The sequence below is a fragment of the Gobius niger genome (genome assembly GCF_951799975.1).
Source record: "Gobius niger genome assembly, chromosome: 6".
Lineage (NCBI taxonomy): Eukaryota > Metazoa > Chordata > Actinopteri > Gobiiformes > Gobiidae > Gobius > Gobius niger.
In genome coordinates, this window is record NC_136857.1 from 28,704,948 (window position 1) to 28,728,887 (window position 23,940).

General features: G+C 41.9%; 2 protein-coding genes across 3 annotated transcripts; both read right to left on the bottom strand.

The window, feature by feature from the left end:
* Positions 1–2: 2 nt before the first annotated feature.
* Positions 3–5,032, bottom strand: LOC306964859 (kelch-like protein 10; the record flags this gene model as incomplete). The annotated part of the gene is made up of 5 exons (XM_079559028.1): positions 3–630; positions 706–855; positions 2,252–2,869; positions 3,769–4,321; positions 4,902–5,032. 5 exons carry the CDS (start codon positions 5,030–5,032, stop codon positions 292–294), a joined length of 1,791 nt encoding a protein of 596 aa, XP_079415154.1. The 3' UTR covers positions 3–291.
* Positions 5,033–10,047: 5,015 nt separating this feature from the next.
* Positions 10,048–22,477, bottom strand: rprd1b (regulation of nuclear pre-mRNA domain containing 1B). Of its 2 annotated transcripts, XM_079558074.1 has the most exons (8): positions 22,346–22,434; positions 21,866–22,241; positions 19,499–19,628; positions 18,079–18,212; positions 15,800–15,921; positions 15,037–15,163; positions 14,229–14,404; positions 10,048–10,744 (listed from the first exon to the last, which is right to left on the bottom strand). In XM_079558074.1, the coding sequence occupies exons 2-8, from the start codon at positions 22,014–22,016 to the stop codon at positions 10,595–10,597; spliced, it is 990 nt and encodes a 329-aa protein (XP_079414200.1). In that variant the 5' UTR covers positions 22,017–22,241; positions 22,346–22,434; the 3' UTR covers positions 10,048–10,594. The 2 variants fall into 2 exon arrangements, with proteins under 2 accessions (XP_079414200.1, XP_079414199.1); XM_079558073.1 differs by having other exon boundaries at positions 21,866–22,477.
* Positions 22,478–23,940: the final 1,463 nt, after the last annotated feature.

Sequence of the window (23,940 nt, forward strand, 5' to 3'; positions counted from 1 at the left end):
AATTTGGGACACCTTTCTTGAGCTTTATGTTTAACAATAGATTGATCTACTAAAGTAACCATTTTGTTTGATTATTTGTATTATTGTCTTATTTATTACTAATTAAATTGTAATTACAATTGTGTCCGAAGCCTTAAAAAGCTTTCCTGCTGCAAGCATTCATGAATTCGCAAGTGACTGTGATAAAAAAATAGTAATCCTTGTCAACCATTTTGTAATATATTTTCACTATAAAAGGACATTGCAATAGTGAAGCACAGTTTTGGTTTTATTCAAGAAATAAGTGGAGGTCTACCTCTCCATGTCATTACCTTGAGGAAGAGAGGGGAAGGCTGCAGCGTAGTCGGCCATGTTGGGCAGGTCAAACACCAGGGAGCAGCTGAGCCCAGAGCGGGGTATGCCCATGTGCTGCGCCTGGGACCACACGCCTATGTTAAAATCCAAAAACTCCACTGAGCTGGTGGTGGTGGAGCCGTCATAGCCACCCACAACATACAGGCGCTCCTCCAAAACCTGGATGCCAAAGTTACTGCGCGCAGTCATCATGGAAGGCATGGGGCGCCAGGTATTGGTTTCTGGGCTATAGGCCTCCACGCTGTTCAGGCGGGACAGCCCAGTGAAGCCACCTACCTGCAAGAGAAGGGAAACTTAGTACAGTGCATTGATTCCAAAGCCTTAGATATTATATCAGAGTGAAATACTCACAGCATAGATGTTGTTGCCGTAGGCGATGGCGCTGAGTCCACTGCGTCTGCAGCTCATCTCAGCAATCAGAGTCCACTGGTTGGTCTGAGGGTTGTAGCACTCAGCTGTGGACAGGCACACCTCTCCATTAAAGCCTCCACAAATGTAGACCTGCACAGTCAAAACAAGAAGTGACTACACTAGAAGTATACTTACAATACTATCACATGCTGCATAATGACTGAGGTAAATGTGTGCGTGTGTGTGTTTGAAACTGAGATTAAAACTGGATTAAAAAGGCTAACTAATTATTTGGCATGAATACATGGATTTAGTTACAGATAATCGTGGAATTACATTGTAAATTTAAACACAAATAATTTTAATCTGTGGCACCCTTTTTGCATTTTTCATGTGCACTGCTCATCAACAGAACTTCCTACAAAAGATCACACGTACATTAAATAGAAGCTTATGTAAAGCCTTGAATTAAAGTCAGCCTCTCTTCTTTTTTTATATCTTATTAAATAGTTCTTAACTGTCAAAAACGGCAAAAGTGATTATGACAATATGTGTGGGGTCAGTTGTCCCTATTGTTACTGATGGGGTTTCCAGTGTTAACATTAATTTTGTGGGGGATTTTTTATTTATCAATTTACTACTTACCAGTCAATGCCCAGTTTCTTGCATCCTATTTTCTTTATATTTTTTGAGTGAATGAAAACATGTTAAAGCAGAAGAAGCAGGATGTTTAGCTCGATGTTCAACAATGTCCTGTCACAGCGCCCTCTAGTGTGGCTATAAAAAGCAATGACAACTAACGCAAGGGACAACCAGCCCTGTGCTCCCCTACCATTAATAGTTAAATGTCCCCATCAAAGTAAACATTTCTAGCTATAGTTCTGGCATTAGCTCTTGCATTAGCTTCTAGCATTAGCATTAGCTTCTCCCTACTTGCCCTGTGCTCTTCTACCATGGTTAATAGCTAAACGTCCCTATCAAAGTAAACATTTCTAGCATTATCTCTCACATTAGCGCTTGCATTAGCTTCTAGCATTAGCATTAGCTTCTCCCCACTTGCCCTGTGCTCTCCTACCATGGTTAATGGTTAAACGTCCCCATCAAAGTAAACATTTCTAGCATTAGCGCTCGCATTAGCTTCTAGCATTAGCATTAGCTTCTCCCCACTTGCCCTGTGCTCTCCTACTATGGTTAATGGTTAAACGTCCCCATCAAAGTAAACATTTCTAGCATTAGCTCTCACATTAGCGCTTGCATTAGCTTCTAGCATTAGCATTAGCTTCTCCCCACTTGCCCTGTGCTCTCCTACCATGGTTAATGGTTAAACGTCCCCATCAAAGTAAACATTTCTAGCATTAGCTCTTGCATTAGCGCTCGCATTAGCTTCTAGCATTAGCATTAGCTTCTTCCTACTTGCCCTGTGCTCCCCTACCATGGTTAAAAGTACAAGTAAAAAAAAGTACATTTAGCACATGCATCTCCATCGAAGTAAACTATCTAGCATTTGCTCTCATTTAGCCTTTTGCATTAGCACTACCATAAATACCTTTCCACTGTGGGCGGCGCTGCTCGCGTCGCTCCTCATCTCATTCATCGGTGCGACCATGGTCCACTGGTTGGAGTCCGGAGCGTAACGTTCGGCCGTCTCTAGCCTCCGCAGCCCGTCGCTCCCTCCCATAGCGTAGATCAACCCGTCGAGCAAGGCCACGCTAACGTAGCACCTCTTGGAGCGCATGGGCCCGACCTCCTGCCACGTGCGCTGGACTAGGTCGTACCTGTGGACGGTCCTTACCTCGGCCAGGTCGTCACACCCTCCAATCACGTAGAGCGAGCCGTTGAGGAACACCGTGCCGTGATAGGCCCGCGGGGTCTCGTCATCGTTAGCCACGCCCATCCAGCAGTTGGCGCGGTTGTCGAAGCTCTCTACTCTGTTGACTATGTCCCTGCCGCTCCAGCCGCCGGTGGCTACGAGGATGGCACGGGGGAGTCTGGGGCGGGCCAGGGGCTCGGGGAACAGGGAGGCGTTAAAGCCCTGCATTCGAACATTTGGCATTAACTTCATGGCGGTCCGTATGAGGGTTCTGCAGTCGCGGTTTTGCATGACCATCTCGCAGCAGCGGACGGACTGGTTGAAGTACTCTGGGGTAATCCGAGCCAGGCGGATCTACGAGAGGATAACGAATATTAGTGAGTTGCTGTAAAGTTCATAGATGTCATATCAGGCACCAGGGCCAGTGATGGCTAACATACTTGGTTTAAATAAGTACAAATCAGTTTAAATAAGTGTTTCCCACCTCGTTTTGTGTTGTGGCATTTGACAGTACATCTGCACAGCGCCACCTACTGTGCTGGAGTGTGCATTTTAAGGCTTTAAAATAACAAAACACATGGAAGTTTACTTTTTGCTTTGGAACCTTTAATATTATATTTATCTTTCAAATGCAGAGGAGTAAAAGTAGGTTCTCAACACAAATACTGATCAAGTAAAGCACAAATCCTCAAAAGCTCAGTAGTTAAGAAAATTTCCTGTCCTAGAATCACAAAAACCACAAGCGGCACCTCAACATAGATATTGTATGTTTTATATCTTAAAGCAATTTCTGTGGTAGAAACAACACTTCATCACACAGGACTTTCACACTCTTTTTGTCTCATTCCGTGCCCTCTGCAGCAGGTACTTGGAATTCTCTGTCTTAAATGGCAAATTCAAGCTTTCATTTTTAGCTAGCGGCATGCTAATACAGTCATCTCATAATAAAAGGCCAGTAAACGGCAGTGGTTTATGAAGACACTTTTGTGCTTCAGCTGCAGCATTACGTGACAAGACCCAGGAAATATAAAATCACAACAAATCAACAGCAGCAGAAGACACGATCATATAAACACGTTTACTCAAACCAGCACGATTGAAGAAAATACTAACGTAACTAACTCTGACGTTACCAAAGGAATAACATGTTCCTCTTGACTCAATTTGCTCAGAATATTGCACCAGCATACACAAATATATGAGGAAGTTCTTCTACAGTATGTCTCACTATGTTAACAAGAAACAATCCTAACCATAGCGATTTTGCGATAATACCTAATATTAGCAACAATAAGGACTTTTTGTTGACACCTTACTTTTGACAGTAGCTCGGGTAAGTGCCTCTCTCTTTCCCTCAGATCGTGTCTGATCCAGCTCAGGACGGCTTCAAACACAGTGCTCTCCTGCCTCACGTTCAGCCGATCTTCTCCAACAATCTTAACCAAGTCCTCAACGGAGAGCTGGAGGAAATCTTCTTCACAGCGGGCTATCACCTCCTCGAAATGCTGCAGGATGTAGTCGAAAACCTGGCTCCGTAGCTCGGGGTAGTAGTAGGTGTTGGAAAACCACCAGACACCGATGGCGTTTATGGGGGCGAGCTGCTCCTCCATGGCCCGGCAGCAGGCCTGGGTAAACCCGGACACGTTGAAGCGGTCGGCAGTGATGAAGAGCTCCTGGAGGTTCTCCATGGTGACGCTGACCTCTCCGGTGTAAACGTAGTCCAGCAAGATCTCCATGATGTGCGCGGACAAGTGAGGGATCTCGAAAGCCTCACAGTCAGGGCTGGACCAGTGAGTGAACAGAGCCCTGCAGAGGAGAAGGAATGGATGGATTAGGAATCTACTACCATTTAAACAGTTCTAGCACCATAATCTTGGACTATAAGGACTAACCACGTCGAAAACTAAGACTAAAACATGTTTAAACATGCCAGGACTATAAACGGGTTCAAATTAAGTCAACCAAAATGCACCAAATGGTATTTTATTGGATTTAATTAGCTGTGACTATGAGCAAGTGGGGATTTAGCGTTACTTGTTTACAAGAAATGACTTTGATCGGAGGAATCCTTTTTGACAAACCAAACTTAACCAAACAAAACTTTCAGCCGTTTTAACATCTACAGCTTTCCTTTCACTGAAATATATCTTAAACTACCGTTTTTTGTTGTACTTTTGCTAGTAATCTGTGCTATAAAAGCCAAAGTTTGTGGTATAAGACCATTGTGCATCTCATTACATCAATACATTTGAAAAGTTAACATTAGTTGTGAGTTTAAACCACAACTAAAGGATTAAAGTTAACCAACTCCATCTTTCATGGTTTGTAAACCCCCAGGGGCCTTCATAATATGTCTCCAATCTCTGTTTCACCAACCCTTACTCACCTGAAGTACGAGCTGCAGCCGCACAGGACAATCTTGTGCACGGGGAATTGAACTCCGGCCACGCTGAGCACGGCATCGCAGAGTTTCCGTCCCCTCCTCATCTCCTGGAAAACGGGCGTTTGAGCGGACATGGCTGTGTTTGAGTTTGTGGCGAGCTGTCACAGAAATGTGACTGTCTGTTGTCTGTGAGTGAACACAAATGAGGAGTTCTGAAGTGGAGCTCTATAGGACAAAGCCTCACCAGGTCTGTTGCCATAGAGCTGCATTCTACAGGAAGGAATGGTGATTCCTAGATGGAGCCAGCATTGATTTAAATAATAGTTCACGTGACATCACAACATTCTAAAGGTAACTATGGTAACTGACAAAATGCAGATTTCAAAGTCTTTTTTGCTAATTTCACTGTAATTCTTGGGCCAAATCACATGAAACAAAAACTGTCACAAAGTTCAAAGTCATCTCTTCCATGATTTCTTCATTCAAAAACATGTGCGTGATGTTGGTCAGTAGAAAGGACTTTCAGCCAAAAGAATAATGTGGCAGGTTTGTGAATCCAATCACTGTCAACTAATCATCAGAGAAAACAATCGGACAATTTCTTTATGCAAATTTCTTTTAAAAACGGTTTCTCTCCCAAAGAGTTGTATTGGCTCCAGCCCTGCAAGTGAAATAAAATTCTATAACGTGAACGCAACCTATTATTAAATAATTATTAAACTATTATTACTACTATTATTATTATTATTAAACAACCTTATTCCGGGAGTTCGAGTGGGCGCTGCCATGAATTGTGCCGGCCCTTTTCTCAGCTAGGACTGGAGAAGTCCAGATAAAATCAGCTACTACACAAAGACAATTTTAGGACACACAGAGAAACAGTGCAGTGTTGACTTGTTTTTTCACAAAGCAGTCTACTAAATCAGATTTTGGCGGCAAACATTTTCCCTCGTTCTACGTTTTAAATAAACAGGCTTCACGCTTTAATACAATATAACGGAAGTGCCGAGACAAAGCAAAAAGAGGCAAAAGTGGGAGGAATGAGGTGTTTTCACGTTCTAGAATGTGATGATGTCACACTACCATGTGGGGGGTAGGAACCAGTTGTTCCTATTAACTGTATTACACTTTCACAAGTAGTATCTAAAAAGAAAATGTATGAATTACAAAAATGATAATATTATTGACAGGGTCCATGATCTCTTTGCACAACACCAAATAAGCTTACCCGCCCCCCACATGTATAAATATTATAGGCCTTTAGAACGCTGTGACATCATCTGAAACCCAGCAGATGATGTCCACATCATTGGCCATGCGGTGTGTGAAATTAACATGGCGCACCTTGCTCCTCCTACAGAGCATGTTCCTAAAAAGCAAAAAAGCTGGAAGACGAGGAGTGCTCCGGGGCCTGTAAATCAAAGCAAAAAATGTTAAAACTCCAGAGACCGAAACCAGTGTGGTTATATGTTACACTTCACAGAGTTGTACAAAAGGAAATACATTTTTTTGAAATAAATAAAATGCTTTGGGGCCAGGCTGTTATGTTTTTGACGCTTTAAGTAAACCTTCTGGAGTCGGCTGTAGCCACTAGGGGGCGGTATTGCATCAATAACAGCTCCCCACCATGAGGACCAGAGAAGGCTTATCCTCTGCTATTAATTCAAAGCTGCCAGAGGGGGAAAACAAAGAAGAGAACTACTCTCTCACCCATTACTCCACCACTACTTAGACAAACGCTGAATATATTTCGTGATGCAGATATATGGAGATTAGCAAAGTGGTTCAAACTATAATGCTAGCTATGGGTGACGGTTTTTCCACTTCTGCTGGACAATTTGCTGTGTCTAAACACCCTTATAGAGCCAATTTGGACTTGACATTATTTGTGCGTGATAAATATTTTCATACCATTGGTTGACATGGATTTACCCGTCACTAGGGCAGGGGTCTCCACTCTTTTTTACCCGGTGAACTACTTTTACATAACAAAACCATTGGTGAGCTACTTTTTCTTGGAAGACACTTGTGTAACTTCCTCCTCGGCTGGACCACGTCATCTCGGGCGACAGTGGTGATAGAGCGGGTCGTCTCGTGATCGGAAGGTCGGGGGTTCGAATCCCAGCTCCAGCAGATGCACACTGTCTATGATTGAGCAAAGATTGAGAGCGTGAAAGGGTGACTGGTTCCTTACCTGTAAAGCGCTTTAGGTTTGATGAAGGTAGAAAGGCGCTATATAAGTTGAGACCACCATCTATATAGGAAATATATTGTTTAATAAAACCCACAGCCTTGTCTTTGAGGGGGATGTACTTGTCCAGTGAAGGGCTGCCGGGGTTTGCGCCATACCTTTCATGTAAAAATCAGAATAGGTTTTTCTGTATTTTATTTTTTTGACAGAAACATAGCAAAAAAAGTAGTAAACAGCATCATTTCCCCCAAAATAATGTCTAAAATCAATAAAAATGGCTACAAATCGTTCTATATAAAATTTAAACAGTCTTGGCGTTATTGAGGACTTGCACATCTAAAACGCCATATGTCAATCACTCATTCTTTTCATTTCGGTAACAGCGAGGATGGCCAACTTGTTTTGCTCACTTGACTCCAGGTCGCACGTACAGTAAATTAAAACATTTGCGATGATAACCTTTCTTTTCTCCAGCTATTGACCGGTTAAACAATATGGCCGCCAATGCAAGACGTCAGGATTTGTTTGTGTGAAAGCCAAATTTTAAATATAAAAGGGTCATTTTGATTTCATGTCTTTCCAGCATCAACGCTGCAGAGGCCCATATCGAAGGGAAAAAAAGTGTTGTATAGTAATTTTCAGAATCCAGTAATACTCAAATTTACCATTATCCAATATGGAATTAAATTTGGAATATTCCAATAATCGCTCTGTCCACCAAAAATATACCTTATTGAAATGATTTGGAAAAAATGTAGGAAGAGCAGGATTTTCTTCCCCACACTCGTTTTAACACAATACTGTTATTCAATAAACTAAGTCTGGTAAAAAAAAAGAGCTTTGCATTCATTTTTTTTACCAAATGACATAGTTCTTACATCTTTGGAGTTGTGCTTTGAGCCATTCACACTTGTTCGAGTGGTCTTTGAATCTGCTGAAGCGACAGAGGCCTGTTCATATGGTGCTCGCCTTACCTTACCACCCGCTTCATAGCACAGCTTATCCCTTCTTCGCAGAGCAGCAAGAGGCAAGAATGACATTGAAGTCTCGCTACAGCACGACAACACACTGCAGCACTTTCTGATACTAGCGCCGATGCCTGACAGTAGCTAAATCCACGGAGCTGGAGAAGCATCGGAGTTTGTTTCGATGGGGAGCGACAGGAGTGTCTTAAGGGACAGAAGGGATTTGTAGCTCATGTCTAACTAACAAAATGTAAGGAGTGATGATGATGTGTTTGAAATGATCGTCAAATATCTGTAAAAGCATAACACCCCCCACTTAAAGAGTAGATTGCACTTGAATACAATTTTGTTCATGTGTGAACCATTTTCATCCCGTCATCCCAGAGTGTTAGTGGTGACCAATTTGAAAATAATGGGCAGAGCACTTGAGGTAGATGGAACATCTGGAGATGGGTTCCCGGGCACTGCATGCAAGAAGCCCCAGCGACATCGAAGGATGGGTCAAATGCAGAGGAAATTTTGTTGTACAGTTGTATATTGACAATAAAGCACCTTAATGAAAAAAACAAAGGTTGGGAACCACTGGTTTAAAGAACCCAAATTCTGCTATTTTGATGATTGTAAAATAACCCAAAGCACAAATGTACACTTTTAGCTTACTCCAAAAACAACGTCATGTTTCAACTGTAGCTCTACACAACATAATACACACACACCGTCGCCACTGGTAACGCAATAATGGAGTATAATGTAACACTAGCCACTAAAGCCAATAATTAAATAACACAGGTACAATGCGAACAATTTGAACCAATAGTAAACGAATGTCTTCCATTAATAACAATTTTTAGTTATTTCAAAATAAAATGCAACATGCTAACACTAACGAAATGTTTACTTTAAAAATTGTACGTCCTCTTTTTTTCCCCAAATATCAACTGAAAGCCATAAATATTAATTTTAACTCTTAAATGTTAAACCTCTTAAAATTACTACTTGAAATATTACTTACCAAAAAAGAATGCTTAGAATGATTCATTCATTAAGAATTTATGCTACACAGGACGGTGACAGGAATGGTTTAAAGCCACACTGCGCGACATTTTATCCATTAAAATGGATAAAGTACATGCATTATTCTAAATAGGAATCTTGTTACTTTTACTATAAGGCAGCTGTACGTTCCAGGCAACTGGCAACTGCTAGACGTCCGACCTCCAAATAGGAAAGATTCCTTGGAACGCCGTTTTGAGTGGTAATTACAACTCGGAGATGATCAGAGTGTCCGAGTTCAGATACGAGATGAAGACAGTAACGGCCGCCCCTGCTGAGAAGAAACATTCATCTTATCAGCATCTTTTCATAGAAATGCCCTTAGCTATCTGAGCATGTTCCGACAAAAACTTGCATCTATCTCAGAGGACACTTTTATACGCCAAGTTGCATCTAAAATAAAATCTCAAAAGGTCTGTACATTCATTAATGATTTATAACGAGGCTTTGACCTAAATGTGGTCAATGGGTTGACAACAGCCGAAAGCATCTGGATCGAACATATTTATGGTGTTTGATGGCTATTGCTAACAGCGAGTAGGAAAAATACATTGAGTGGGCTAACGGACTAGCCGACTTGCTAACTGTCCGCATACGCTAGGGTCAAACGCTGCTTCTCCTTGTTATTTCTATGGCCTCTTCTTATGTTTTGTTGACATACAAGTTTCATAAGCTGAAAACCTCTGAGGTCGTATCTCATGTTTTTCACGTGGGAAAAATCCCAGTTACCAGCTGCGGGAATCCTCAGCTGGTCTCCATGGCGATTGTGCTGCTCTGACTACAGGAGGCCCAAAAATGAGGCATTATGGTGCGTTCCAGGCAACTGGTATCTTTCCTCTTTGAAAATTACGAAACTCCTATGTAAAAAAACCGACTAATGTTACAGCAGCTAGCTCATACGATGCTAACGTTGTGGGAGGAGGGAAATTTACCAGTCACCAGTGGCTTGGAACGCACCATTAGGAGCACTTTGGCATTGCTAGCCTTAGTTTGGTTATGTTTTGAGTTTTGTCACAGTTTACTGGAATGTTCCGCAGTGTGGATTTTTTGCACTATCTGTTCTTTCATTAATAGCTTATATCATTTGCCAGGATGACATTACTGGCCATTATTGCGTTATCAATTGCAAAAGACCTTTATCTTTTTTTTTTTAATGAACAAACATCTGAAAACCATGATATCGTTATAGCGTTCACAGTGTAACTTCACCCTCTGCCGTACCTCCATTTTACCTAATCCCTACGACATTACAAGCTGCTTCCCCATTTAAAACAAAATAAAAACCATCGTGAACTTTCTACCCAAGCTGGTGGAGCGAATCCTTGACTTTTGAACGCGAGGGAGGTTTCCAGGCTCGATAAAGTCTCTGTCTCTTTCCGTCTTGTGCTGAAGCAGGATCTGTATTGACCACAAGGGGGAGTTTGTGGGTCGGGTCTAGTTGGGAAAAGGGCAGTAGTAAGTTCTTGGAGTTTATGTTTTTCAGTCTGTCAGTCAGTGGAGAAGAGGTCTCCGGCCGAGGGCAGGGGAGCCAGGCCGCCCGTCACATTGGGCAGCAGAGACAGGTCCGGCAGGCTCTGGATGTGGGATTTGAGCTCCTTCCGAACCTGGGTCACTCGCGCCAGCTTCTGTTTGTACTCCTGTAAAATACATAATGGAAGACTTAACATGGTAAAACGTTAGGGGACTAAATCTATTATTGTTTGGAGAACAAATTTGCAAGGGGGCTTTGTATTTCAGATTAAAAACGCAGTGAACGTACAGTAAAGCAGAACTAAGTAACTCATGCCCCTCGAGGCCATCAGCGCCACTGCAGGTGTTGTAGCACGTTGTGATTTCATATCATTAATTGTCCGTGAGAGTAAATACTACGCTGACAGAAAAAAGAAAGGGAGAGAGGGATATTGTACATCCAATTAATTACACAATGGAGATACATTTTTTTCACTAAAACTTGCCTGTAAATACTGTTTCAATGGCGCTAGCCCACAGTTAGCTTTGCCCGTTAGCCTGTTAGCTTCTTCTTCGTGATTCCATTAGTGTGTATTGGTGACTCTGACCTGGAGGCAGGGCAGTTGCAATGCACCAGGGGGAGATGAAAGACCCACAATCATCCCATTTGATGATGATGATACTTTATTGATCTCACAAATGGAGAAATTGCATTCGATGAGAGAGCATCCGGCAGCAGCACCCATTCAGTGCGCAGCACTCTTTTTTTGTCTTTGGTGAAAGATCGTTGTGTCGCGGCCGCCATCTTCACTGTTTTGGCCACAGGAGGAGCACTGGTTGATGTGAAATCCGTAGACGATGACCACGGCGGTGGAGCTCTTGCGCTTGGCCACGATGTTCTTGGCCACACAGGTGTAGTTGGCCGTGTGGGACAGACGCGCCTGCTTGATGATCAGGTTGTGGTCCACGGTGATGTAGAAGTTCCTGTCCTCGGCCGGGTCGATGATCTCGTTGTCCTTCAGCCACTCCACCCGCATGACCTTGGAGAAACTGTAGCTGCCCTCTGTCTCCTCTGATCATCTGAAACGGTGCACCGCCTCCTGGGCTTGTCACCGTCTCAGAGCGTGGTGTCCTGCACTGGTCAGCTCCACCTCGTCCTTCCTCTTCCTCCTGCACAGCTCCCTCCACAGTCTATCACCATCTCCTCGTTGGTCCCTTTTGTTGTTTCCTGTAGCTCCCCTTGTGACGCCTCCTCCGTGTTGCAGGTGTGGGGGCTCTTGGTGCCTCTTCACTGTTCAGTGTCTCAGAAGAAGACCCCCAGAGGGTCTACATGTTATATCTCAGAATAAAATAAAATGTTTAGACTGCGAAGCATTTCAGACTTGTGTGGAGCTCTCAAAAAATTTGAAATTTGAAAAGTAGCAACAAACTTTTTTCAAGCAATAGTCATATGGACTGGGTTATTTTTAATTTGAAGACCAAAAAGTGGAAATGCTACTGCAAATTGGACCGGGTTAATTTTTCCGATATTTTGTTTATGACACTGATACCTGAACAATACTTTTTCAATACCTACACTGAAATATGTGTCATTTAGAACCATTCAAAACAGAACTATAATGTTATTTAATTCTAGAAAATACCTATTCTTTTACCTTTGTATCATTTATTTGAGTTGAAACAATACTTTATTTTCCAATACCATGCTGATGTGAAGCTCGTGTGAAATGTGGGTGTGGACTTAACAAGTAAAGGGTGTTTTCTCACCTTTGGTGTGTTTAAACTAAACTGAGTTTCTAAAACCGCTAAAAAAACAAACACCTTTAGGCGTTTTCCACTGCCTGGCCCTACCCCACCCAGTGCCAGGTCTGCCTGTGTAGTCGAGTGTCTCCACTGGCCAGAGCCGGGTCAGCACTAGCCTGGTTTTACCAGACCCTCGTACTTACTGCGTTTCGTACAAGGGTCTGGAACTTCACAATTGAGCTCAGTTATCAAGCGCAATAAATTATTAGAGATTAAAATAAACTCTAAAAAGGTTATTGCAAAGTACATTAAATGGATAGAAGACCACTTAATGAACATAACATTGGCATGCATAAAGCCTTTTCTAGGTAAGAAGAAATCAGAGGGAACCAAGGAAGGAACAAACATCGTTGTTTCTTCCACTATACCGGTTTACTCCTCGCACACCTGGTCCTCTGCGCTCATGCAGCTTGTCAAATAGCAAATATAATAGTAATCATTTGAAAGAAAAATAAAGTCTATGGCATCATTTGCCCTTGTCATAGTGTTATAGTGTAGATGTTTCTGACCTGGATTATCTTTCTGGGCCAAAGTGGCCCTGATGTCGGGTGAGAAACAGCCACAGGCGTCGCTGGGCACAGCAGCAGGATGTGGGTGTTGAGGTCCCTATCGTGGTGGTTGTTTTGGTAATAGTTGGCATCGCAGCTGCAGAAGCTCAGAAATGCATAGCGGCTGCTCATAGCACTTTTGTGGCTAGCTCCCTGCATGTGCTACGTTATTCATCTTCTTACAAACTGCACAGTAGTCCTTGCTTTGGTTATCTTCGAAACCAAGGTTTAAATTCTTCTACTTCTAGCAAGGAATCGACAAACTGGCATTTACCGAATTTGATCGACTTGCTGAGGGGTAGTTTCGCGCCAGGGAATGCTGATCAGCAGACAGAGGAGCACTTGGCAAAAGCGCATAGAGAGAAAAAATATTTTAACATATGTAGAATTTCGCAGTCAATTTGATGGATAAAAATATAAAAAGTCAATGCAAAAAAAAGGGAGCTGCTCAGGAGGAAGAGGTCGCGCTGACCAGTGCAGGACACCACACTCTAAGACAGGGACAAACCCAGGAGGCGCTGCACCATTTTAGAGGATCAGAGGAGACTGAAGGCAGCCAGCCAGGTTTCCCCAACCTCCAAAAACATGCTGGTCAGGTTGGCCCACAGTGGTGGCGCGGCTCAGGACTAACGCTTGAACCCTATTTCGTTGTACGGTTGTACAATGACAAATAAAGCACTTACTTGTCTTCCTACTTACTTACCTACTTTATATGCACAAAGCTTACCTTTATAGTTGTCTTTAAGCTGCTTCTTTCTTGAAATATTTGCCTTGGCACCTCCCCCGACCAAAAGGCATTATTTATTCTCATCGCAGCTTACATAACTTTTCTGTTGTTCCTTCAGTAATGTGTATTCTAGCATGTGCGTCCACGGAAGCACTGCCCACAAAGACTGTGGTTCATTTGCAATGTAAATGCTACACGTGAAAAACCGTACCTTGTCATTTACTGAGACCAAACACTGCTGGGTTGAAGCGCTACGTGGAAAAGCCCTATTTGTAGGTGTTGCTTTGCAGCCGCTGAGAAGTTCAAATGAAGTTCCATAAAATGTACAAACAATAATCTTTGCTGAAATACTGGGGTTGGCTTTATCTAGTAGTGGCATAGAAAAAAATGGATCAAGTAAAACAACCTACAAGTTAGTGCAATTTTTTTCCTGAATGTATGAGTGAATAAGTGCATCTAGATCTTCAATGTCTTTAGTAAAATCAAGATTCAGTTGACCAGGGTCATTTTAAACACATGAAGTGAGAGCACTGTTTCTTTAACTCCTGTCATGTTTAATCTGGCATTATCTGAGAGTGCTGAGAGTAGAGGTACCTCGAGTTTCTTCTCGCGCTCCGACAGCGCCTCCCTCTGGCTGGTGATGTACTCTGTGAGCATTCGGGCCAGCTGCCTGCGGTCCTCCAGCTCTGCTGCCAGACGGCCGTTGTACTCCGCCAGGAGGAGACAGGCCTCGTCCACCGTTTTAGACAAATGGTCTGCGGCCTCTTTGTCTGAAACAGGAGAGTGATTAGCATTAGTAAAAATTATTAAGGCGGGAAACAGCAGGGGAATAGAGAAAAAAATACAGTTAGAGATATCAATTTGAGGATTAAATATGATGAAAAATATAGATTTACATAGTTTCATTATTTTATGTAGTGAAAAGAAAATCCATCTGAAAAAAATGTCACTATATTGTCGAGTGCGAGATGTGGAGCTTCGTGGTTGGAAACTTCCACACAGGAAATGCCGATATATTTGATGGTATAGCGCTGTTTGGGAAGTTGAGAGGTTTACAGTGGTGCCAGGGAGGATTTTGCAAATGAAAAGGTGGAAAGTGGTGATGCTGTTGTGATTTCCTGTAAGCGGAGGTCGACACGTCATAAGAAAACGATCGTAAAGGATGAGTTTGGTATAATTTACACTTTGACATAAAAAGATGTCAACACGAACAAATTGGTGCAATAAAAAGGATTTTTATTTCCCTTTACCTTTCAGAGTTTATCACCCTTTCCTGTTTATTATTGACATTCTTAAAAAATATTCACTACAAAACAACAAACCATGTTAAACCTGGCAACTCTTGCTTCCTGTAATAAGTTTTTTAATCTTATAAATATTTTGTGAAACTGACGTCTCCTACCTGTGATCTTCTCTAATAGAGACACATCTTGGACCTCCTGAGGGAGAGAGGCGATCTTCTGACGGACCGCTGCATCACCAGATGCTGCGTTCTCCAGATCCTGCAGAGCCTTCACCAGCTCCTCTGTCTGAGTCAGGAGAAAGAGAGAGCGGAGTTGTTAGAAGAACATCCTTTCTGTGGTTTTATGTGTGGTCCGCACTTGTTAATATTCAAGGTCTACCTTATGATTTCAATTAATCCAACACAGCTAATTTAAAAGGTCCTTAATCAGGCTTTATTCAGGCTTTTACAACTTCTTCTTAACCCAGAGCCTTGATCAGGGTTCGTACAGATTTTCTCTTGAGGTTTTCCATGACTTTTCCATGACCCCAATGCCACGGCCTGTGGGTTTAGTTTAGTTCACTTTGTGTTTGAGTTTTGTTCACTGAGAGTTTGGTTTGCTCGTCTAATCCTTGCATAATCTGGAGTGGCCTGGAGTGTGCGCTAATTCTACAGTTATGTGCGGCTAACGATCCCCATCCTGTAGTAAACTTTTGCTGCTCCACATTGCGTCCCTGTGTTTGTGCATTTAGCTCCTATATTTTCCTCCATGACCACATTGTCGTCATCATTGTAGCTGCATAAGCTTTGCATGGAGCACACGGGCGCGGGACATGGCACTGCCCAACCACTGTCTGAATAAAAATGTGCTCCATGATTCCTGATTTACCCTTTATTTTTCTATTATATCTGAGGATTCCTAAACATGAAACCACGGCCTCACCAGTTGAGTCGCGGTGATGTCTGCGCTCCGAGGCGACAAGTGGCTCCTGTAGTCGTCGTCTTCATCCTCCTCTTCCTCTTGGATTTTCTGATAGGCTCTTTTCACTGGCTGCTTCTTCTCCTCTGTGCAATCACAAACAGTCACCATTTTAGGGAATGCACAGAATATGCTTTTGTGACAACTTTGGCCCAATGTCAAATTTTGATGTAATATTCAATGCTTCCCACCATTGATTTATGAATGAAGAGGTAGAAAATTAATTGTCATTGCATTATTTAAAAGATGACTGGAATAAAGATCAAGTTTGTAACTTCAAGCTGAATTACAACCTTGAAGGAGATGCATCACGCAAAATTGATTTTGTTTTTAGCTTTTAACCATTCAATTCGGCTTGTCAAAAACAAAGTAGTACATGGGGATGTTCATGGTTAACCGATTAACCGGTTAACGGTTACCAGTGCACACGGCAGGAGCGCTTCATTCTTTCAAGTCACCTTTTCTACAATCTTTGATTTTTTGTGTGGCCATTTTTCTCATAGTTCGTGGTTTGTAAAGCCATTTATGGTCAAACAACGGAGTTTACTCTTTTTAAATCGTAATATTGACCGAAACTACCAAATATGACTCATTTTATCAGGTCAGGATGTAAACTTTTGATCAGGGTCATTTTGATCAGGGTGCTTTCTTATTTTATTAGGATTTAAAAAGAGTAAACTCAGTTGTTTGATCATTAATGGCTTCACACAAACATGAACTATATTTTTCATATTCTCTGAAAAATGGCCAAAAAAATTTGCCAGGGTAAGATAAGATAAGATAAACCTTTATTGATCTCACAAAGGAGAAATTCACTTGTTACAGTCGGCGTTCAAGAAGAGTTAATAAAGTGCAGCTGATACAGAGAGATTATTGCACATGTTACTTCACAGTCTTATTGTACAGTCTGACAGCAGTGGGGATGAAGGCTTTGCGGTAGCGCTCCGTCCTGCACTGAGGGTGTCTCAGTCAGCCACTGAAAGAGCTGCTCAGCTCTTCTACAGTCCCGTGCAGTGGGTGGGAGGTGTTGTCCATGATGGAGGTGAGCTTGGCTAACACCCTCCTGTCCCTCACCTCCTCCACAGAGTCCAGGGGGCAGCCCAGGACGGAGCTGGCCCTCCTGACCAGCTTGTTCAGTCTGTTCTTATGGGTATGTCAACTTTTGAGCACAACTGTAACATTATTTCAGCCTTTTCATAAAATGCATGAAGTTTGGCAACACTTTTCCTCTTCTAATCAGCAGACACTGACAGACAGTCGGTGTCTCCACACATCAGTGCGCACTCACCTCCTTCCACGGCGCTACAGGCAGGTCCATGTGAACATAGAGATGGATTTATCTTGATGGCATTTAAAAAAAAGAGGTAAGCCTGAACCACCTATAGGACAGGCCCGTCACCATGTTAAACGTATAGCCCGGTGAAATGAGGACAGCGGAGGGATACACATTTAGCGCACAGTGATAAAAGTAGAGCATGGATCATCTGTCGGGTCCTGTGCGGTTCACACGGAACAAGTCAAATCAGGGGAGAACGGTTGTGATGGATCTGCCCATAAACCCGAGCGTGTGCGCAAACACATAAAACTAACGAAGAAAGGACATGATTTGTTGTAGCAACAAATATTGCATGAACTAACGAGAGAAAAGTGGCACATGGTGTTACAAAAACACCATCATAAACCATAACCAAAACCTCTTAACTCTCACCTGAACCAAGCACATTTTCGCACGTTTGATTTCTTCCAAAATCATGGCGAAAAAGTGACGAATTAGTGACGAAAAAGTTACAAAAACGCAATAGAACAGTTACTAAAAACAACAAAACTGTGACAAAATTGCGACAAAAATACAACAAACAAGTGACGCCGCGGGAACAACACAGTTTTAGCTTTCAATTGAGGCATATAGGCCCATAGGCTGTGAACTTCAGTCGAGAAGCCTTAGATTTGGGTTAAGCTGAACTGGAGAAAATGTGCACGGTTAAGGCGGGGGACACTGACTCTGAGCTGGGCTGGTCAGGAGTTTGTTTCCCTGTGTGGGGCTTAGAGAAAACAATGTTTCCATTTCAACCAACAGCGCGGTTAGCAACTCCCATGGTTCCACGATGAACACACTTAAAGAGTCAAACTCAGAAACAATCCAGTAGAGGTTGAATTTGAGTGAAAGAATCTAATAATGACTGGATACAACGATGAAGGTCATGAGGAGTACAAGGAACAACAAGAATCGCCCTGCGTCTGACCTGCGGGCTTTGGGCTGTGGGAGTCCTCTATGGCCAGTTTAAGCTGCTGAATGAAGTCGGCTCGGTACAGGGCCCTCTCCTTCCAGATGTTCAGAAGTCTCTCCAGGTGCTTTTTACAACCCACATCTGCTTCACTGAGAAAAACAAGAGGACTTTTTTTACTTGGTGGGGGACAGAAAAAAAATTGATGCACAGATTGGGATTTTATAAGACATACCCCTTTACAAAACTGTTGAAGTTCAGCAAGATTTCTAGGGTTCACTTACTTTTTCCTCCCTGGCCTGTGAATGTTTACATGTTAAGGTCATTAAAAATACAATAAAATATAAATATTTGGGTGGCATTAGTTTAAGTAGACGCTGTTGTGAATGTCTCATGTTTTTCTGATAAATATCCTGATAAACTTGTGAATTCATTTTTCTATTGATGACAGCATCCATTCACAACAGCGTGGAATAAGTAAATGAACCCCTGTAATAAATAACTGGCTCACTCTCACTCCTCTGCGGTTCACTTATGTTATGGCTATTAAAAACATGCTTAAATGTTTGGGTGGTATTAGTTAAAGGAGACAATGTTTATTAATTCTTATGATTTTGATGAAGATCAGACCACATTTAGCAACCAATTTAGGCAGAAATGTGAGAAATTGCCGTTCACATACATTTCCCCCCCACTGTATAGGGCTGGGTACTGTGACATTTTTTCCAATGCCAGTACTTTACTGAAACTTGGTTTTCCATACAGATAACCTGATAACTTTTATAAAATATTTATCATCTAGAATGTGTCTATAATGTGTAGAAGGTCTGCAAATTTACAAAATCAGATTAACCTCTTAACTCCCGCCTTAACCGAGTGCATTTTCTCCAGTTTGGTTTCACCCAAGTTTTCTTGAAAAAAAGTGTCAAGATAGCAACAGAAATTAGATGGACACGAGGATGAAAATGCAAAAGAAGAGAGACAAACATGTGACAAAAAAGAGAAACAAAAAAGAGAAACAAATAAAGAATAAAAATAAATGTAAAAAAAAGTGACGAATACACGGCAACAGAACAAGGAAAAAAATGAGGTGTTAAACTGGCCTAAAGGCTGTAAGCTTTTAGATTTGGGTAACGCTGAACTGGAGAAAATGCATAGGTTAAGGTGGGGGCCATCAGCTGCATGGGCCAAAATCGCGTGCCTCTGCGATTTCAAAACCACGTTGTTTGATATCGTGATAAAATTGCTAATGCTTAATGGTTCAGCCCTACTTCAAATAAGTGCATTCAACCAGGACGACTGTATTGGGCCTCATCCTACCCCTTGTTAACGCTCGCTCAATCACAGTCTGCCTTCGAGACCACTAAAAACGTTTGTGCTGCTTTACGGCACTTTCTTGTGTGGTGGTAGTATTGAAGTGCTTTTACCTAAGACCTACCTGGCGACATGGGAACAGGCGTCGACGAGCACCGACTCAAAGTCTTTGGCGAACTCTGGGCCTTTCTTCTTGCTGTTCTGGATGACGTCGTTGGCCAAATAGAGAAAGGTCAATTTTCGACTGGGTTTCGCTGTAAAACAAGTCCAAGATGTTATTAAAGCACCACAGCCTCCAGTCTTCGTCAGCAGCCTCTAGACAGATACACAATCCCTGCCAAGTTTAATGTTTAGCCATTTACCATAGAAGAGAGCTGATACAAATACACTTTTGAGAAAGGAAACTGCAGATGTGCATCTCAAAATAAAACATGTAACTAAAAGGTATTCTGAAGTTATTTAATGGGGACGTCGTTAGAACTGCAAACCTATCACTAGGTCACCCAGCTGTTCGGATGAGGCATGCTTGTGTGGCTCATTTTTATATTGAAAAAGTTTAACCTCTTAAACCGTCTTAACGGAGCACATTTTCTCCAGTTCGGCTTTACCCAAATCTAAAAGCTTCTCAACTGGAGCTTGCAGCCTATAGGCCAGTGTAACCATGGTCGTCGGAACCGTCGGATGGGATGTGTCCCCTCCACATTTGAAAAGTGGTTGTTTGGTCCCCTTCACTTTCATAACATGAGTTTTCATTGACTTTACATTTACTTAAAGTTTAGACTGGACCAATAGGCGGCCCGAGGGCAAACAAATAAATCTGACATGCGCCTTATAATATTTTATATTTGAGCATTATCGGCGCCAGTATCGCGTGTTTATGCGACTCCCCTGCCATCACCTCAGAGTGGCTGAAATGTAAACATGGCTCTGTAAACCGATGAAAAACGGCTAAACTACGAAGACACTATAGGCTTATCGTTGGACGGACTGGCAGATTTGACCAAACCGAAGCACAAGGACAATTTTGATTGTGATAATCCGTTTTTCACGGATTATCACATGGAGGAGCAGGACTTTTTGCGGTTCACAGCAGTTGGACAGCATGTTTCCCCTCTTCATCAGTACAAATGGCCTGACCAGTAACTTGAAGGTAAGGAACTTCAGTTTTGGATGTGTTTACAAAGCGGGTGATGAAGCTGATGCAGTGTGAGTTTGGGGAAACTTTCCCCGGTCCACCACGAGAGTTCAACCGGTCAACACGCGTGTCAAACTTGGCTGTCTGGACTTATTATTATTCATTTGACAGATACAGTAAATGTTTGCTTCCTTTACCCCTTGACTCAATTTTATCTGCGTTTGGGGGAAATGTGAAGATACAAGCGTTGAGATGTTTTTGTGCGATGGCTGGAGTTAACGGGTGTGGCTGAGTTTTTCACAAAGCGTCATAAAGCCAGGGCTGGACAGGAGAACAGCGGCTCCACAGGTGTTTGGTTAGCCTTATACATCCACCCAGCTGCGAGGAGGAGGTGCGCTAACATGGTCCTGTTTTTGCCCTGACCTTGTCCCACTGTAGTTCTTAAATTTATGAATTCGACCTCCCCCTTCTTGAAATGTGTCCCCCCACCCCCACCTTCCAAACGCTTACGGCGCCGCTGAGTGTAATGCGTCATTTGAAAGCTAAGACCCACAAAACTGATGCCATCTTTTTCGCAACGCTGTCGCCGATGTCGTGTTTTCATCGTTTTTTTTGTCTTTTCCATCACATGTGTCACTTTTCTACGCTTCCTCGCTGATTTTTTGTTGCTTTTTTAATCGCTCTTAATCCATGTATTTTTTAGCGCTTTTTTGTTGTGTTACTGTTGCTTTTCCAGCACGTTTCTGTCGCTACTTTGCCCCGTCTTTGTCCCATTTTGGAAGAGTTTTTTGTCGTTTTTAAATCGCTTTTTTGTTGTTATTTTTAGATGCTTTTTCATCGCATTTTTGTTGGATTTTCATCACTCTTTAGTCGTGTGTTTTTGTCGCCTATTTTTTTTCTATTGCGATATCGTTGCTTTTCCGGCACATATTTGTCGCCACTTGTTTGCTTTAAGATTTGGGTAAAGGCAAACTGGAGGGAATGTGCTTGATTCAGGTGGGGGTTAAGAGCTTAAGATAAACATTGATCCACTTAATACCTTATTACAATACACTTTTAACCAGTATAACCCATTATATTGTTTTTCTATCGCGACCGCACGCGCGTGGTTGCTTGCTATCCCGACATTAACGCACGACAGTCATAATATTTGATATTTTGACACAATACACAGTGAAACTCTGTAAATTTAACATGTCTCACAAAGTCTCACTTGGACAAGCAATCAAAGCTGCAGTAAGGGAAAAACGTAGACATATATGCAATATTATAAGGGGGCGGTGCACTTATAATATCAAATAAGCTGCATTAGTACAGGCCTTACATGCATTCCTCTCTAATAAACCCAGCGCTCACCTTTCTTCAGCTCCCGGTGCCAGACTTTGACGATGAGACCCGCGTGTTTGCGGTGGTGTATGATCCATAGGGACAGAGTTTGCACGCTCTGCTGCGAACTGCTCAGCTCAGTCAGCTTCTTCTCCAGCGCGGACTCCGAGAAGGACGCCATGCTTCGCTCTGGATTCCCCCCCAAAACTATGCACAAACTCGAAACAAATGTGGACTAAACTGGGCTTTGTTTGCAGCAAGACCCCAAACGCTAGCAAACAAATAACTAAACGCAATCGAGTCTCGTTGCACTTGATCTGAGCAGCTGTCTGTGTTTGTTTACAGCTAACCTGAAAGCTAGCAGCCTTTAGCCGCAGCCGCTCCACGATATCCTCAATTAAACACCCTGCAATTAAAAAACAATTAAAAAAAATGGTGTAAGTTTGGTAAAATTGCTAACATGGTAATTATGGGACGGAAGCATTAAAACTTTTCTTCTGGTCACCGCACTAACCTGAATATTTATCCAAAAAATGGCAGCTCGTACTTTCACCTCGGCGTGTGTGTCGCGTGGTTGTGACGTAAGCAAAAGCGACCATGTGCAGTTTGGGCATTCAGTTTCCAGGAAGACTTTGGGACAACCTCTACTTTTATGGGACAACCTTTACCTCAATGGGACAACCTTTACCTCAATGGGACAACATGAGAAATGTATTGTAATTATAGAAAGCATGTAAATCTGTAGGGAAGTTGAAACTTATGAATCAGGGCTATTATTTTCTACAGGTAAATGTTGCTTCTTGTTCAATTATCCTAGAAAAAAGGTTGAGGTTGTACAAATTCAATACAGAAGTGAATATATTGAATTTGTTTGGACGTGTGGAGGAGGAGGATGCAAAGGACAGTCCATACTATTTGTCTTTTTCAGACACGTGATGAGCGGCTGCAAGTCAAGTCATGTAACACAATTGCACAAGAATACTGTATCATGCAACTCTCATGTAATGTTATGTAATATAATGTAATGTAATTGACTTTGGAACATACAAAACCAACGGTCAAACGGTTAAAGACCATTATATTAAACAAAGGCAAATGATGGTATCACTTTCCTAGTATGGTCTTTGAGAAAGCGTTGAGTTTAATTTATTCATCAAATTTTTCCAAGCAAATGCTGTTTTCTTGGCTTGACATTTAAACTCTCACTTTTTCTCACCAGGTTTGTTCAAAAATCTGGAAGCAGCAGTCGTTTTTAAAGTAAAACATTGTATAATGTGTATAAAAAATATGTTAAGACAGTAACAACCTTACTAGTCAAAGAATGTACATTTGTCTTAATTAATATTTAATGATATAAACTATAAAGGGCGCAATAATAAACATCTTAGAAACGTACGTCGGCTCAAAACGTTTAGCACTGGACGATACAAATGGAGCACAATTGTTGAAACCATCAACTGGAAGTTGGCTCCAATCAAAATTCTACATTTTTGTTTGTAAAAAAACCCCAAGAGAAATAACTTAAGATTTTGCATAGTATATACTTGGGCTGAAAGATATATCGTTATGGTATCGATATCGAGAACATTCAAGATATTAATATCGAACCAACAACGATATATTGATATCGATTTGAACATTCAAAACATTAAAATTGAAAAAAGCAACATACAAATGATATAGATTTTCATCAATAAAACTGCACTCTTTATTATTATGTTTTTATGTTTCTGAAAAATGCTTGGTTTTCACCTAACCCATAGTTATATTGTATCATAACGATATCGAGATATCTGACATAAATATCGAGATATGAAATTTTGTCCATATCGTTCAGCCCTAGTATATACAGGTATTATTCTATATATTTAAGACCAATAGGTTATCTTTGTGAATAGTTCAATTCATGTGAATAGTTGATTGAACGTGTTACTCTTTTATCTGAAGTCTGTTCATTAATATTCACACGGTGTCCCTTGTTTCAGACCGTGGGTTGTTGGTGTCGCGTTCTTAAGCTCTGTCCACGGAGGACAAGAATTGGACAAGAAGAACTGAAGCTCGAACAAGAACTGGACGTTCTTCGATCTTGGCCCGTGTACTGAGGG

What these genes read in the sequence shown, in the direction of transcription:
- rprd1b (XM_079558073.1), bottom strand. Translation starts at nt 22,016, where the DNA reads ATGGCGTCCTTCTCGGAGTCCGCGCTGGAGAAGAAGCTGACTGAGCTG. An exon ending in ACATCACCGCGACTCAACTG is followed by an intron (nt 15,164 to 15,799) that starts GTGAGGCCGTGG and finishes CTCCTGACTCAG; the next exon opens with ACAGAGGAGCTGGTGAAGGC. An exon ending in AGCGCGAGAAGAAACTCGAG is followed by an intron (nt 10,745 to 14,228) that starts GTACCTCTACTC and finishes TGTATTTTACAG; the next exon opens with GAGTACAAACAGAAGCTGGC.